Genomic DNA, 18,418 nt, shown 5'->3' with positions numbered 1-18,418 from the left:
CACCATTCATATTTTAAATGTGCATAATCCAACACTTAAATGTCTGTCTTATATAAATGCCTAGCTTCTGATTGTACAAACTAGGATATGCACATCTAAAAATGAAGAACATGCAAACTTAAAGGAAGAGTAATCTGGGTGTGTTTTGCGCTTGCCTAAAAATAAATGTTTATTCCCCATTTCAGAAGGGGAATGAACACCTGTGTCCTAGAGAATCAACACTGGGATTTACACCTATAACCTATAGGTATCTAGGTTCCAGAAAAGACTCCTATCGAGCAGTGCTTCATTACAGGGATTAAGGGAAATCACCCCCTAATCCTCCTGCTTGATGCCCCCCTTGAAAGCCAAACTGGCAAAGGATACCAGACTCTGTGACGACGTCAGGAAAAGTAAATGTTTATGTTTCTAAATTGGCTCAGATAAACCTTTATATTTGTCTATAAATTGTTCCACAATATAAATGTTTATGTGCCCATTTTGAATCGATATTCTAGATGTTTATTTTCTAAAATGGATATTTTCTCTTCAATAGTCCCTTTCCCTATGTGTTCTTCTGTCTGTCCCACCCTTATCCTTATTGGTCCTGTCTGTCTGTACTGATTTAGATTGTAAGCTCTTTTGAGCAGGGACTGTCTTTTCTTCATGTTCAATTGTAAAGCGCTGCGTACGACTGGTAGCGCTAAAGAAATGATTTATAGTAGTAGTAGGATATTCATGCTGTATATTGTAATATATGGTAACATATATTAAATGTTTTTTCCTGGGGCTCTGGGGGGGGGGGCTTGTTCCAGGGTTTTGGTGGATGCTGCTGGCTGGAAAAGGTTTAAAGTTTAGTTTGGGAATTGTTAATGGAGTTAGCTGAAGAAAGTGTGAGATGTTTGTTTGTTTTTTTGTTACATTTGTACCCCGCGCTTTCCCACTCATGGCAGGCTCAATGCGGCAGGCAATGGAGGGTTAAGTGACATGCCCAGAGTCACAAGGAGCTGCCTGTGTCAGGAATCAAGCTCAGTTCCCCAGGACCAAAGTCCACCACCCTAACCACTAGGTAGGGATTGTACTTTAAAATGTTCCTTTCTGTTTTGGGTTCAAGTCAGGTTAAAATTGACTTTGAAATTCTCTGTATAGGAAGTTTTGCATTTACTTCTATGGGGGAGGGAGATTCTAAAACAGATCAGAGAAAAAAAAAACCTGTCTTTCTCTGACAAGCTGATTGGTTGAGGGACATCAGGTGTTCCTCTAGAGGGAGTGGGTTGCCAGGGGGACTGGTGAACTGAAGACCAGGGATGTGAGCATGGAGAGAAAGGCTGAGTGTGTGAAATGTAAGAAATAAAAGTATATTTTATGAGTTTAAAATGAAATGTGACATTGAAAAGGGGTACTTTGATATTGAAATTGAGTGAAGGTGATCCTTGGTACTGAGAAGGAGATGATTTGAGCTTTGAAGTGAGTACTTAAATAGACAGACTGCCCTTTTCAAGGCTGTATTGCTGAATTCACGTGGGGAAAACTGTTGTGTTTTGGGTGAGAGAGAGAGAGCTGTACTAATAGAAAGTTTAAACCAAATTTAGTTTGGTTTGGAGTGAAACAGAGGTATGTTTCTGCATGCAGTGCATGGAATGGTTTAGTTCTAAGGGAATTTAAGGTCCTGGAAGGTGGAATGAGAGGCTGTATGCAAAGGTACTAAAAGGACACATGGCTGCCTACCCTGGTAAGAGTGAGGGAGGTTGTGCTTTGTGTTGGGAATTGTACTACATGAGAAAGCCTAAAAGTGTGTAAGGATTTAAAGTGTGACAGAGGGGAAGGACTGAGAGGTGAATTGGATTTTTGAAAAAAAGAAGCCATTAAGCTGTGTCTGTGGGGAAGGTGTGTTGTTGTGGTGAGAGTTCTGAGTTCAGTACAGGGTTTGGAATCAGACTGCAGATTAAAGAAAATCCAACACTGTTTTTGTATGAGTATGCTGTATTCTCCAGATTGATCTGATAGCTGTGCAGGGAAATGTTATGTTTATATGTGAAGTCTGTGAGATGCAATGTTGAATCACCATTTGAATATGGAATGGGTTACTGTGTGAGATCTCTGAGTGCAGTGTGAAGCCTGCTGGATTTTAGAACAGGGAATCAACAGTGAGAAATAGGTTTTGTAGTGAGAAAACCTGTAACTTTTTTTATTTCAATTAGAAAGTTTGGCCATAGTATTGAGAATTGGTTAATAGTCACCAGAGCCTGAACAAGAATAGAGGGAGTTCAAGGGTCTTGCCTCCATTTATTTTCTTTATAAGTGAGGTTTAGGGAGAAGAAATCTGGGGGAGTCATCCTCTGAAGGGTTCCAGATGAGCTCCAATGCAAGAAAGACATCACCTAAATAAATTCAACTACAGCTAAGTGACATTGCCAAGGGTGTTGAAAGAAATATATTATATTTCCACAACATTTTAAGAGAAAACTAAAGAACAGAACAGCATCAAATATTTTTTTTAAAAAACCATGTTTTCCTGACTTGCTAAGTGTTCTGGGTTCAAGTGAGATCCTTGCACAAACATCTATAATACCCATAAAGACTCAAATTCTGATATCAATAGCAAGGAAAGAGCATTAAAACAAATATCTGATTTTGACAAAAAGACAATTTAAATATTTATCTGAAAAGGTTCTTTTCTGCCTTTTTAGGTGAAACAGACAAAGTTAAGGGTATACATGTAGTTCTACATTTGAATGTTGAGTATGTTATTGCAGTTCTATTAAGCCTCACACTAATTGTGAATTTGAGTTTATTTGAATGAAAATTTGCTTGCATTTGTATTCAATAAAGAAAAAGATAATTTGTAAATCTGAAGGTGTGGTTCTTCCAGTTCAGGAACAAATCCTAAATTTAGCTTCTTTCCCTCCTTTATTCTTTGAGAGTAAAGGACGAGGTTAGTTTATTTGTTCCACTCCCTCGGCTGTGAGTGTGTGTTCCATAATTGTCTGATAACAGAGAGAAAAAATAAATAAATAACAATAAAAGTCACAATTAATACCTTTTATTAAATTTAGATATTAGATATGTATCATATGACAAAGAATAAAGTGGTTGCTCAAAGCTTATACTAACCACAATCACTCAACTGCAAAACACTATGCACAACTTTGTGCAAAAACACACTCAGAACCTTACTGTACCATAAATATTACACTGGGCAGAACCTAATACACCAATATACCACCCATAAGGAAAATGCAGACCATCAACAATATGAAATAAGGATCATAATATCACAATTCTCATGTAGAGCCACAAAGCACCCTAATTCATGTTCAATGTGCAGTTTTTCTACTCACTTCCTTTTCCCTCATCTCATCTCTTTCCTCACTCCTCCCTCTCCCTCCATCCATGTCCAGCATTTCTTCTCTATCCCTTCCCTCTCCTCCATCAATGTCCAGCAACCACCCTCCTCTCCATCCACTCACCCATGTCCAGCAACCCTTCTCTCCCCTGCCCTCCCCTCCATCCACCCACCCAGCAACCCTCCCCTCCATCCACCCATGTCCAGCAACCCTGCTCTCCCCTCCATCCACCCATGTCCAGCAGCCCTCCCTGCCCACCAGCGACTATTCTCTCCCCTGATTGCTTCCAAATTGCAGTTTGAGTTCCTTACGGTTCTAAGGAACAGGAGTAGGTGAGGCTGCTTTTGTACCAGCAAAGTGCTTTTGCTTGAAAGGTAATTCTATCTGAGTGCAATCTAGGATAAAAGCTGGACACCTGGGTAATTAGAGCTCACTGACTGCCAAAGGACAATCAGCTGGATTGAACCGAAGCTTGTCCGTACTAGGAGACTAGTTCAGGTCCCTGAGGTGTTCTCCCTCCGATGCCAGCGATTCACATAGCCAGCCTTAATCTGCCTGCGTCGGAGCCTCTCCCTCAGACGCGTCCCGCCTCCTCTAATGCAACTTCCTGTCTTACGCAGAGGTGGGACGAGTCTGAGGGAGAGGCTCCGACGCAGGCAGATTAAGGCTGGCTATGTGAATCGCCGGCGTCAGAGGGAGAACGCCTCAGGCCAGAGTGTCCATGACCACGCGGATGGGTGAGAGCGGGTGGAGGTGCAAGACTCACGTGGGAGGGGGGAGGAGGCAGAGACCAGCCACTGCAGCATTTGGCGCTTAGGCGCCATCTCTTTTAAAGATCTGTTTGAGGGAGCAACCGCTCCCTCTGCGCCCCACCTAGCTACGCCTCTTTGGCCAGCAGCCAAGGGAAGTCCACGATTGGGCTAGCCTCTTATACGGGGCGCCTATGGGCTCATTTTCAAAGCACATAGACTTACAAAGTGTTTATAAAGCACCATTTGGACGGATTTCTTCTCAAAACATAAAAATGTGTAGTTTCAAAGCCTGTTTTGCAGACATCTATCTATGCATTTCATCTGGAGTGTGTCCAAATCACAAGGGGACATGTCAGGGGCGTTTTGAAGGCAGGATTAGGGTGTGCCTGACACTTGAACGTTTTACAGCCATAATGGAACAAAACCAAAAAGTCTAGGGCGAAAACTTCAACATTTTGGTCTAGACCAGTTTTTATAACGAATAAGGCATATATACTGGTGGTGTCTGGTTGAGGCAGAGGAAGGCAGTAGGTCTAGTAGGGATGCACATGTAGCAAGGTACAAGAAGGCTGTGCTGCACACCCATGTGATGGACTAGAGCAATAAGTCACCCTGTATGTTGATTGTGATAATGGCATGATGAACGGTTGGTGGCAGAAAGAGATTACTGTTATAGACATTGGCAAAGGATGGGTTCCATTGATTTACACATTTTCTGTACCTTGTAGTAAGTGACCTCCTAGGGCTGTGGACCAAGTGAAACAGCATCCTTGTCCTATGAGAACTGATTAAGAAGTCTAAGAAAATAGTGAGATACTTTCAATGAGTATGAAGGGTGGGCACGAGCTGAATGAGACGCATAAAGCATCAGCTGATTCAAGATGTAAACACTGGATGGAATTTTGTCTATCTGATGTTGGTGAAGATAGTTGAGCAGAAGGCAGCCCTTTATCAGTTGTCACTGGAATGTGAAATTAATATTCAGTGCCCCTCCCCCAGGTGTCAAGATTGGAAATATGTGACTCAGGAGATAGAAGTCCTGAAGGCCTTCAAGGATGCCATGAAGGATTTCAGTTGAAGAAAGGCCACCTTGGCATGGTAAACCCCACAGTGAATGTCCTTGAGCAAAAGTTACAGGGTCTTCAACAACATTAGGGATAGACATGTAAGGTCTTGAGGTTAGTGGACTTCTAGCAGTTGGAATAAAAAATAGGTTGAAACCTTTCACCTGCGAGTATGTTTGCAAGCCTTTTGCCCTTTAAGACCCTTGGGTGAAAACGTGTATCAACTTCCTGTCTAGCACTTTGACATGCTAGAAGGAGAACCGGTGAATAAGGTGGAGGGAAGGGAGCACCAGAGGCAGAGGGGCATGGGAAAGAAAAGGCACTTCAGCAGATAACCCTTGTAGGCATGAGTAGCACCCTGTCAACTACCATTTCTTCCTCCATATTTATTTGTCACTCCTCTGTGACACAGTCCATGATTAAAGCAATAGACAGCACAGACCATCATTGCTCCATAGCACCTGAAGCCCCTACAGACATGGAACCTTGCAGAACCCGTTGAGGTCATAGCCACACTCATTGATATAGTTGACACATAATGCCACAGTCTAGCTAAACCTGGCCAATGTAGTCTGGAGTTTCATTTCCTTCCCATCAAGTAGCACACCCAGTGAATGGAGTATTTTCAAGGGCAGGAAATATCATGAGCCCACATTATTTGCAGTTAACACCAAAGGTGATAGAAAAGCTTGTATTCATTGATAACCCTCCCTCTTCTTGATTTCCCTCAATCTCCATGCAAGTGGGAGGACTGAGTGCGCAACTTCAGTGAACCTATGCATGCCCACGCTTTTCCCCCCTCAGTATCTTGCTCTGACTCTGCCACTTGCCACTCCAACTGCTGCTGTCCAACCTGCCCTCTCATAGTACCTTAGTCTGTTCATACCACTCTTCTTGGTTCCCTTTCCTACACTCACAGTGCCTTGCTGTGTTGCTCATAATAATGTTGGTGCTGCTCCATGAATCTCATAGTATCTTAGTGTGCTCTAGCCAATGTCTGTAGCAGATTTGCCACTCTCACAATGTGTTCCCATATTGTTCAAGAATTTCTGATGCAATCTGATACTCCCATAGTGCCTTGGTTTGTTCTTACCAGTACTTATTACTTGTGGAGGGGCATTTTCAGTATGATGTCTAAATCCGATTTTGGACATTTTGTGAAAAACCTCCAAAAATCCAGTAGTAAACATGGCCATTTTCAAACCAGAAAAGAGTCCAACATTTTGTTTTGAAAATGTCCATTTGCTAAACATTTTTGTGCTCGGTGCGTCTAACTTTTAGGACCATATTTGGGAAAAAAAAAACAAAATATCCAGGGGAAAAACACACAAAAACAAGCCATTAAGATGTATGGGGGACCAGCATTCTTTGTAGACTGGTCACACAGACATCCCTGCAGAATAGTGGGACACTCTAGGGGGCACTGCAGTGGAATTCACATAAAAGGACCCAGGTACACATCTCACCATTATCCCTTTATATTGTATGATAAGCCCTCCATAACCCACCAAAAACCTAGTGTACCCAACTGTAAATCCTTATGCCTGCAGGTGTCACCTATATGTAGGTACAGTAGGTTTTTGGTTGGTTTTGGAGGGCTCACACATTCCACCACAAGTTTACTAGATAGAGTGGAATATGGTCCTGGGATCCCTTCTCTACAGTCCACTGCACTGTCCACTAGACCACTCCTGGGACCTGCTTGTTGTTCTAATAAGAATGGCATTATATCTGAAGCTGTTATAGAGCCTGGTATGTACTGTCGCTTTCACATCTTAGGGGGCTGGGAGGAGGTAAGTGTCCACAGGAGGAGTAAGGGGGATTATGCCTTCATCTCTCCAGGTCCCTTTTTACCAAGCTGCGGAAAAAGGGTAGCTTCTGCGTGTGGATTTGCCACAGCGGGTAAAAGGCATGCCCTCTTGAAATTTGGACTAACTGTGGAGCAAATGTCTAAAATTTGTGTGTCGAAAATTGCAACTTGAACGTTATTGAGAGCAAAACGTCCTTTTGCCACCTTATGATGTTTTTTTGGACGTTTTTTTGTTTTGAAATTGAGCCATGTACGGCGGTCTGTGGCCCACTTCTGAGGGAGCTCCAACCTGGTGTGCAGCCATTCAGCTTATTGAATATGTGGTGGTGGTTCCTTCTGAGGAACATTTTGTGAAATGCGGTCCAGCATCAGGGAACCGGCATGAATACGAAATATCTTTGATGGATTAATGAAGTAGTCACCGAATATACAGCACCTGCATGTTGACCTATAAGGATGCTTGGTGAAAGTGTGGACTACATTCAAACAGCTAACAGGGTGTTAGCATATAAACTTGGTTTATAAATTTGGGACTAAACAGCCAGCTTATTTTCGAAAGAGAAAGACGCCCATATTTCGACCCAAATCAGGAGATAGGCGTCTTTCTCCCGTGGGTGAACAAATCGGTATAATCGAAAGCCGATTTTGGTCATCTTCAACTGCACTCCGTTGCAGGAATGAACAGAGTGGATGGGGCGTGTCGGAGGCATGGTGAAGGCGGGACTGGGGCGTGGTTATCGGCCGAGGAAAGACGGGCGTCTTTAGCTGATAATCGAAACAAGAAGGGCGTTTTTGACGAGAATTTTGTCCGCTTTATTTGGACCCTTTTTTTAAGGTCCAAGTCCCAAAAAAGTGCCCCAACTGACCAGATGACCACTGGAGGGAATCGGGGATCACCTCCCCTGACTCCCCCAGTGGTCACTAACCCCCTCCCACCAAAAAAACCCCACTTTACAACCTTTTTTGCCAGCCTGTATGCCAGCCTCAAATGCTGTACCCACCTCCATGACAGCAGAATGTGTTCTATCCTCTGACAGCCTTTCCCTGGTTCTGAGTGTGACACCTTTTCTGTTATGCGCACTGCAGAGTCACATCAGCAATGCATTGTGGTGGGTGTAGGGTATTGGGCTCCGTGATTCCACTAGCTTGTGTTAAATGCTCACAATGTTGGTAGTTGGTAGGCTCTACTCCCATGGTGCTTTTCCCACTGCTTACTGGGTCAGAGTGTGCCCTGTTTTGTTTCCGGTAGTCCATAAGGTAGTGGCCATTTTTGTAAGCCAGTTTTAGCTCCCTTTCATGTGTTACCCATGTTACTGAAAGTGGGCATTGTACAGCATTCTGCCAGCTCTGACCTACTGCTCATCTCAGTACCAGGGAGACTCTTTGCCAGTGGGGCACAACCTCTGATCTGCAGTTAACTTTGAGTAGGCGTGCTTATTCCAATAAAGGACGTTTTCAGAGACATTAGTCTTCAGGTGTCAACTGGTGTGCCAAGGTTCTACAGCAGCAATAAGTCCTAGAGGCCTGCGTGTATGCAGGTCCCTGGAGCACTTTTAGTGGGTACTGCAGTGCACTTCAGGCAGGCGGACCCAGGCCCATCCCCCCTACCTGTAACACTTGTGCTGGTAAATGGGAGGCCTCCAAAACCCACTGTACCAACATGTAGGTGCCCCCTTCACCCCTAAGAGCTATGGTAGTGTTGTACATTCGTGGGTTTTGGGGGAGGGGGTTGGGGGCTCAGCACCCGTGGTAAGGGAGCTATGCATGTGGAAGCTGTTTCTGAAGTCCACCGCACTGACCTCTAGGGTGCCCAGTTGGTGTCCTGGTATGTCAGGGGGACGAGTGTACTACGAATCCTGGCCCCTCCCACGACCAAATGGCTCGGATTAGGACGTTTTTGAGCTGGCCGGTTTTAGTTTCCATTATCGCTAAAAAAAAAAATGCCCAGCTCAGAAACGAACAAATCCATGGCATTTGGTCCGTACAAACCGTATTTTCGAAACAAAAAAAAAAAACGTCCATTTTTTTCGAAAATACGGTCTGTCCCTCCTCTTCACGTACCTGTTTTCAGACATAGACGCCCATGGAGATAGGCATTCACGTTCGATTATGCCCCTCCACGTGATCACAGTGGCCAAGTGGAAAGCGTGGCGTTTGAGGAATAAAATCACTGTGTCGGGCAGACTGGATTGTTGTTCCTTTGCATTATACATTGTAAAATCTGTGTAAAATGTATGAAAATTTAAGAAGTTGTAACCAGGCTCTCTTGTGCAGCCAAGGATAGAACAATCTCCTCCAGCCACAGGCTCCCGGTACAGTGAAGAAACAGATGTCCACCAGTAACTTCAATCTTAAGAACTTTTATTCCATGCAGGTTTCTAGTACACAGTTCCAATAGCAGCATAGCACATACCAGGATTCAATACAGGCTTCAGTCTGGGCTCTTTATCCAGTGCACAATAAACAATAGTGCAATTCCCCAGACAAACAGTTCTTTCAGTTCAGTCACCAAGCCGCATTTTCTACCTTCTATCCTCTTTACCTTTAGGAGAGTTCAATATTTTAGGGACTCCTTCTACCCAAGGGTTTTCCCCTGCATCAGCTTCACAGTGAATTCAATACTTTTGGGACTTCCTCTCACCCAAGGAATCTCAGCCTGCTTCAGTACTTTAGGGACCTCCCTGCGCAAGGGTTTTCAGCCTGCAAATACTTTAGGGACCTCCCTGCTCAAGGGTTTTCAGCCTGCAACTGCTTCTCTCTCCTGCTGCTCTCCTGGCCTGAACTAATGAGACTCCTTCCCACCTGCCTAATCAATCCCTGGCTTCTGCCTTCACAACCAATCATTCTCCACTCATTAGCTTCTCTACACACCCATATCAGCTGAGTTGAGCATTAGCCTAATGAGGAGCTTCTGCACACAGGGTTTCCTAGCTTTCTTTCCCCCTAGTGGCAGCCAATCTACACCTCCTGTTAGCTTACACCCATGTCCTCCCTTATTGCAGCTAGGAGTCCAGTCCGGGTTTTCCATCTCACCCCCTGGCTCCTTGCCTGCAATGCCTTCTGGGACTTGTAGTTCAGACTTAAGCTGCCTTAACACAACTATCCTGGAGGTGACTTTATCACAAAGTATTAGATACCATATGTTTGAAATGTAACTTTGTGCAATTTATAATCAGGTACAGGTGGTATACGGTGAATGGATGGAATAAATGAGAGTTTTAGATAATTAGTAATGTCAGTTGTTTTAGAGTGACACTATCCTATATAATAATTCTCACCTCCAACATTCTGAGGCTACCTGGAACCGTGGATCATGTTGGAGTAGATAATAGTGACATCACACAACCCACACCAGATTGGCCAGTAGAAGGGAGAGGGGCGGAGCCACGATACAGGGAGCAGCGAATCAGGAAAACATGGGGAATGCACAGCAGCAGGAACAGAAGCCTCTCTCACACAGTCACTCTCTCAAACATGCACACTCAGAGGAAAACCTTGCTAGCGCCCGTTTCCTTTCAAACAGAAACGGGCTTTTTTTACTAGTAGTACAATAAAAAGTCTTTTTTGATATTGAATATATACTGGAGTCTTTTTGTAATAGGTTCTAATTTCGACTCTGGGAGATGAGCGTTGTCCCCTAATTAGTAATACAGTATATGAGTGGCCAGATTTTATACTGCTGGCAATATATTCAAGATATCATCAGATTTTGTATGTTAAAACTCATTAGTGATGTATGAGCAGTGCAATCATTTGGGCATAGAGAAAATCTTATGGAAAAATACTGAAATATCGCAGTTCTGATGAAATGCACTAATCCCAGTGTTAATGAAGAGGGTGTATTAATATTTGTGACAAAAGATAAAAGTATTATGAACTCATAATTATGTTTTCATATGAGTTAATCAAAAAGTCTTTGCCAACTCAAAGACCTTTAGTGAGAAGGTGACATTACTGTATCTGGTTATTCTACATAGGTCTGGCACTGAATGTATTTGGAGAGAATTATATGGATAGTTTTAGGAAAGCCTTTTGTGCTGACTTTGCTATCAATAATTTGATCCAGCCTGTGTGGAATATTGGCACTGAATGAATAAAGTTTTGCTGGATCGCAGGAATGCCTCCAGCCCTACCTCTTTTAACATGGGTAAATATTTTTGCAGGAGGCTATTTACTTGCAGGCGCGCGTGGGGGGGGGGGGGGACAAAATTCAACGCCGTAAGATTTGTCCAGGTAGCTCCAGTCATTAGCCATACAAATCTGTTGAATATCACTATTAATTATACAAATAATCATCTTCTAGTTGGGCAGTCGATCAGCAGTTTCTTTTAACTTCATCTGCTAGTGCTGTGCCAGTGCATTTGTTGCAAAATGTGATGAAATCTATAATAAATTCTTTTTTGTTTTAATTATGGATGTTTTATTTTTTGTGCGCTTTTGATTTGACTAATTTCTCATTGTAATGTCTTCATCTTGGCAGATGATTTTATGTTACTGCTGTGTGCATCCCTACAGAGGCAAACATTTGAGGATGAAAATATGGCAGCAGTGAGAATCATGGCAGGGGATAATGTGGAAATTTGTATGAATTTGGATGCAGCATCATTTAGTCAACACAATCCTGTCCCTGATTTCATTCATTGCAGGTAAAGACATTGCATCTTCTTGTGATTACACCAATAATGCTTGCTTTTCAGATCTGTGGCCATAACTGAACCATCGTCAACTGGGATCATTAATGGAACTTTCCATTCCAAGGTTTAGTGAACTGTTAAGAACAATGGGTAAATACAAGACTTCATCCATGGCATTTCAACTAGATGAGGTATGAAGGAACTCATAACTGACTTCTTAGACATAGGTATGTCTTGTTGATTGTAGAGGCAGTAAAGGCCTCTGATGCATATCACCAGGACTCCAGTACATGAAGATCAGGGTCATAAAAAGGAAAACAATGTCTGTCAGTCGCCCCCCATTAAAAAGAACCCCAAAATATTGGGAGGAAATAAATGAGTGATGAAAAGGTTAATTTGGATAATAGATATTTAAAAGTGTTCATTTGGAAATAATAAAATACTTAGTATAGATTTATTCAGTTTCTTAACATCAGTAGTGTAGCTTCTGAAGAATATTACAATAGTTCTGAATATTTTAAAAATGAAATGTTGTATGGTTCAGCAGAGAGAGTGGAACACTGGGCAAGTCCCTTTTTTACTCCTATTTCTGCCACTAGTAAGTTCCAAAGCTCTGTCCTTCTCCACTGGCCTCCCTCACTCTCTTCATCTTTCTAATCAGCATTCATTTTTCTCCTTTCACTAGTATCTCTTTTCCTCCTTTCACTAGTATCTCTTTTCAGTTATCCATAGCTTTTCTCATTCACTCTGTTTACTTCTCTCCTACTCTTCCAGTCCTTTTCCATGTATCCTATTCCTCTGCCTCATATTCCTGAATTTCTGTATCATTCCTGTGACTTTCCTATTAAAATTGTGTGTAAAACACTTTTATTTCCACAAATTTCCATTTCTCTCATTCTTAGCATCTACTCCCTGCTTCTTAACCACTTTTCCATCATTCATCCTCACTGTGGACCTCCTTTTATTGGCATCCACCCCATGCTTCTTACCCTGATTTGCTAGCATCACTTGCACTGTGAAACCCTCTTTCTCAGCATTTGCCCCTGCCTCTTACCTAACTTTTCCAGCACTAATCCCCACTGCACACACACCCTTTCACTGTATCTGCCCCCTGCTTTTTATCTCACTTCTCCAACATTCATCCCCACTGCAGGCTCCCCCCTTTAACTGCTTCTTTTCTCCCTGCTTCTCTAACATTCATCCCCGCTGCAGGATCCCCCTTTCACTGTATCTGCCCCTACTTCTTACCTCACTTCTCTAGCATTCATCTGCACTGTAAGCCCCCACCTCTTTCCCTGCATCTTCTCACACCCTTTTACCCCAGTTCTCCAATATTCATCCTCACTGCAGTACAGACCCCCCTTTCTGTGCATCTGCCTCCCCTCTGCACCTCTCTCTCTCTTATATAACCTATCTGAGTAGCCAAAGCCCATGCTGCAGTTGCCAACCACCATATATATTTTGTGCCAGCATGGCCAGCATTTTCAAATGTGTGGGCTGGATGTTCATGACTGTTGATCTTATACATCATGAGATCAGTGTAGCATCCCATTCTGTCTCAAAAGTCCAGCCTGGGGCTTGAGATTGAATTAAACAATTTATTGATACATCTTGCAAGAGATGCTGTCATAGGCAAACTAAGAAAGCATGACAGCATCTCTTGCAAGATGTATCAATAAATGTGTTTATTTCAATCTCAAGCCCCAGGCTGGAGTTTGCATCTGATCACACAGTTTAGAAAATTAACCCTACATTGATGATGTCTTTGATAGAAATTAATGCTTTCCCGCAAGCTTGCAAAATCTGTCTGCCAATTTCTGTTCTGCTCTCACAATGTACCAGGTCCCCTTCTTCTCTCTTGAGTTTTTGGTGATTTGAATTACATATCTTTGGACTGATGGTACCATAGAGAATCTGTGTGTTTGATCTCTCCCTTTCCCTTGGGATTTACTGAAAGTTCATAGATGTCTCCTACTGTTCATTATGTTGAAATACTGCACCTTCGAGCTTTCTTGTAATAACCTGACCACTTTGGTTCCTCATCATCAAGTGTCATGACAATTATGCATACTTGAAATTAAAAAAAGATTAATACATTTCAAAAAAATTTATGAGGTTATATCTTTTTGTTGGACTATCTTAATGTCACGTCTGTGGTCGTGACCACCCTCAGACTTACCCTTTTTCTGGGAATAAGTGTCTATGCTGGTTTCTGTCTACTTCTGAGTTGGCTCTGTATCTGTCTCTGGGTGCTGGCCACTTCCAGCATGGCCCTGATTTGCCTCATTATACTGCACCTGTGTGGATTTAACCTCTCTGTGCTTCAGGATACTGTTCCTGAGTTAGCGCTATCTCTGTCTCTGTGGGCTGGCTGCTCTAATTGCTTCACTATTCTACACTTGTGTGTATTGGGCCTCACTGTAGTTCAGTGGGCTGTTCCTGAGGCAGCTCTGTCTCAGGCTGGGTGGGCTGGCTGCTTCCAGCCTGACACTAATTACCTCACTAGACTACACCTGTGTGGGTTAGGTCTCTCTGGGCTTCTGTATGCTCCCTGCCTGTGGCCTGAAGGAGTGACCTCATCTGTCAGGGCCTTCTTAAGGAACTGGTGTTCTAGTCTTCATGGCCTTTGCATTGCCAATGCCTCTGCAGTGTCTTAGGTCCCGAGGTTAGTGTGCTGTTTGCACAGTTAGCTTTCCTTGTCTTTTCTTGTGAGCTTCCAGCCCTTCTGCTTTGCTAGTTTCTATCACCTGTGTGCCTTGCCTTCTGGCTCAGGGTATTATTGATCTGTGGGGTTTTCAGCCCTTCTGTGTCTATTGCTCTGTGGGACTTTCAGCCCTTCTGTGTCTATTGCTCTGTGGGCTTCCATCCCTTCTGTGCCCATTGCTCTGTGGGCTTCCAGCTCTTCAGTGCCCATTGCTCTGAGGGCCTCCAGTCTATCTGCATATATCCCTTTATCTGTGGGCTTCCAGGCCTTCTGGGTGTATTACTGCGGCCTGGGGGTTTCCAGCTTTTCTGTGGGCTTCTAGCCTTTCTGGGTGTATCTCTCTGACCTGTAGGCTTTCAGCCTTTCTGTGTATATTATTCTCTGTGGGCTTCTAGCCTTTCTGTTATCCCTGTGCAGTGGCTCTGCTCCCTGTCTGAGGTTGGTTAAGCGGCTGCTGCAGCCATTTCTCTCCTTCCTATCTGTTAGCTACTGTAGCTCCAGTCTAACCCTCTGGCAAGCGTAGCTGTCATTCCCATTCCCTTGAGCTTAGCTTGTATGTAGCTCCTGTGTCCTCTTCCCTGCCAAGCTAAGCTTCCATGGACACCTTGCCTGCCTAGTGTTTGGGTGAGCCCGGATCCAGTCAAGCTGTGCCAGTTTCCCGAATCCTGTGGGAGAAGCCTGTATTGAGTATCCTGTGTCCTGCTTCTCAAGCCTGAACTCTGCTGTAGGACGTTGTTCCTGGATTCCTTGTTGCTTTCCTCTTCAGCTCCAGCCCAGCCAGTCCAGTCCTGTCTACTTCAGCCCGTCTTAGGGTTGCCTGTCTCCTGCTGGGTGGTTTTGCCTGCTGCTGCCACCTCCGTGACAGCGGCCCAAGGGCTCACATTTCCCCGAGAGACCTGACACTTAATATATTTTGCAGGTAATTTTATAACAGGTGGGTTAGATAGAATGTCCAAGTAGGTGCCTACTTTGGGGCTATTTGATAAACATAGCATAGGTGCCTATGGAGCTTTTTTATTAAAATGCAGTAATTTTTTGTACTTATTTGCAAAAACTAGAGCACAGTAAGTGCAAAGCCTGTACAGTGAATGCAGGGGGCGTGCCCAGCATTCGTCCTGCATTTACCGCACAGGGCAGACTCTTACTGCAATTGGCAATCCTTATATGGAATGCTAACCCCTAGTGGTAATACACTGAGACTACTGCCAGGGGTCAGCTGGTGCCATTTGGTTGCTGAAGCCAAATGGAGCAGGAGCAGAGGAGGACCATTCCCATCCCAACCATTAGCCCCCCCCCCCCCCCCCCCCCCCCCCCCCCAGGGATGGCTACTGGGAATATTCCAGGGGTTCTCAAAGGAAGAGGTCTGGTTGGGTGGTGGGAGAGTTGCCTTGCTGTTAGGGGAGGGGATTTGAGGTGTGGGTGGGGCTAAATGGCAAAGTGCTTTTTTTTAGGGCAAGAGCTTTGAAGCATCAGATAGAAGGGAAGAGTTTATTGGGGGATTTGATAAAATGGGGGAGGTGATTCTGATCTTATGAGGGATCAAATCAGATGTGGGGGCAATTATGGATAGGGGAGTCAAGGAGAATGAAAGGGTGGATTGGCCATTGCAGCCATTCTGCAGGATTGCCACCACACTATTGCCACCAAAATGAATGATTCCTGTAAAGATGATAACCATTTCTTAATTGGCAGAAAATATACTTTACCCAGTAGTGGTATTGCCTCTGGTTCCACCTTTACATTTTGTGGAGAATACTGCTTAATCATTATTTTGTGGAGAATACTGCTTAATCATTTCAGAAAGTGAGTATTCTAGATTTCAGAAAGTTAGACACTTGGAAGGTTCTATTTCCATCTGAATTTTCTATCAGTCCAAGCCAATTACATAAGGAAACATTGACCAATGCCAAAAGCTTAGAGGAGAGTTCTCCTAATTGAAATAAATGCTATTCCAAAATGGAGTCTTGTCCATCAAATTTGATAACAGCTTCTGAAGTAAGACTACATACGTAAAACTACATAAGTGACCAACCACATTCTCTAGAGTGAAGGATTTGGCTTCTCACAGCCAGGGCTTCTCCATTGCTAGCAGCAGTCTTCAAGCGACAGCTTTGGGGTCCTGACCTACAATCCCCCTTTACTGATCCTCCCAGCTTATTTTTCTTGTAAATCTCTGAGTGGTTCAGTGATATCATTGGACTACATTTCTCTTACTACACTGGCTGAAGAAGTGGAGTAATGCGTTAATGTGTAAGAGAAAAAGAGAGGAAGAGAATACAGAAATGAAAATGGGTAAGAAAAAAGAATGATAGTAAGAAAGAAAGAGAGGGTTGGAGTATATAACAACATATGAGTTCAATACAAAGATTAATAAGTAGAAAGGTGAGATAGGAAGCTTTACAAGAAAATATGGCTAAGGGGAATGATAAGCTTGGTTGAGCAAAAGAAGACTAACAGGAGAGTAATTGGTAAAGGATGAGAAAGGGATAGATAAGAGAAATAATGGACAGGTAAAAGACAGAAAGTTGTGTAGGGAAGAGAAATAAAAAAGAGCATAGGAGAGAGGCAGGCATTGGGGAGAGGAAAAGATGGGAAAGGGCTGAGTTGTGGAAATGTCATTCCTATCATTTTTGTGCTTCACTGTCTGGCCAGCCTCCACTTGTCCTGAGTGAGTTGTTGTGTCCGTGCCTATTTCTCTTGAATTTTTCCTTTCCAGTAAATATGCAGGTCAATATTTAAACTTGTGATCAGCGGGGGGGGGGGGGGTTAAGCCTGCCATGGAATGTTAATTATCTATATATATTCAGTGCCACTATCCAGATAGCAAGTGGCACTGAATATGTTTATAGAGTGGACAGTGCCACCATTATACAGCTAGCAACAATGTTCAGTCCATTCTCTGGATAGCTATCTAGATATGTTTAGGACACCCAGCTATACTAATAGCAGATTGAATATTGCCATTCTCTATATTGCTGACCAAAATGCTCATAATGCACTCTCACTCTGCCCCTTCACTATCCAGACAGTGCTGCTGCAAATCCACAGATAGGACTACCTAGGGCACTTATCTGGTTATTGGCTGCCATTATCCAAATAAGTGCCTTTGAATATTGTGGCCTTAATTCTTTATTATCTTACCTTCCAGTTGACTATCCTGCTTATTTTCGAAGGAGAAGGGCGGCCATCTTCCGACACAAATTGGGACATGACCAGCCTTCTCATAAGGCCGGCCAAATCGGTATAATCGAAAGCCGATTTTGGCCTGCTTCAAATGCTTTCCGTCGCAGGGACGGCCAAAGTTCATGGGGGCGTGTCGGCAGTGTACCGAAGGTGGGACGGGGGCGTGGTAAACAGATGGCCCTTCTCGTCCGATAATGGAAAAAAGAAGGGCGGCCCTGACAAGCATTTAGCTGACTTTACTTGGTCCCTTTTTGTTCATGACCAAGCCTTGAAAAGGCGCCCGAACTGACCAGATGACCACAGGAGGGAATCGGGGATCACCTCCCCTTACTCCCCCAGTGGTCACCAACCCCCTCCCACCCCAAAAAAAAAAAACATTTTTTTGCCAGCCTCTATGCCAGCCTCGAATATCATAACCAGCTCCATCACAGCACTATGCAGGTCCCCGGAGCAGTTTTTAGTGGGTATTGCAGTGCACTTCAGGCAGGTGGACCCAGGCCCATCCCCACCCCCACCTGACACTTGTGCTGGTAAATGTGAGCCCTCCAAAACCCACCCAAAACCCACTGTACCCACATCTAGGTGCCCCCCATTACCCTTTAAGGGCTATGGTAGTGGTGTACAGTTGTGGGTAGTGGGTTTTGGGGGGGGGTGGGGGGCTCAGCACACAAGGTAAGGGAGCTATGTATCTGGGAGCAATTTGTGAAGTCCACTGCAGTGTCCTCTGGGGTGCCTGGTTGGTGTACTGGCATGTCAGGGGGACCAGTGCACTACAAATGATGGCTCCTCCCATGACCAAATGGCTTGGATTTGGCCGGGTTTGAGATGGCCGCCATTAGTTTCCATTATCAGCGAAAACCAATGTCGGCCATCTCTAAGGGCGGCCCAAATGTTGGTATTTGGCTGGCCCTGATCGTATTATCAAAATGAAAGATGGCCGCCCAT

The 18,418-nt window shown here is 43.9% G+C and overlaps 1 protein-coding gene across 1 annotated transcript in view; it reads left to right on the top strand.

Annotated features, from left to right (window-relative positions):
* PIEZO2 (piezo type mechanosensitive ion channel component 2) overlaps positions 1-18,418 on the top strand; it is a 556,315-nt gene that overhangs the window by 328,217 nt on the left and 209,680 nt on the right. The window contains exon 24 of the mRNA XM_030186524.1: positions 11,433-11,598. Within this exon, the coding sequence (XP_030042384.1) occupies positions 11,433-11,598 (166 nt within the window). The remainder of the gene's footprint in view (positions 1-11,432; positions 11,599-18,418) is intronic.

This window comes from Microcaecilia unicolor, chromosome 1, assembly GCF_901765095.1.
Source record: "Microcaecilia unicolor chromosome 1, aMicUni1.1, whole genome shotgun sequence".
NCBI lineage: Eukaryota > Metazoa > Chordata > Amphibia > Gymnophiona > Siphonopidae > Microcaecilia > Microcaecilia unicolor.
The sequence above is the reverse complement of the archived record's forward strand: the minus strand, read 5'-3'. Positions and strand labels throughout refer to the sequence as shown.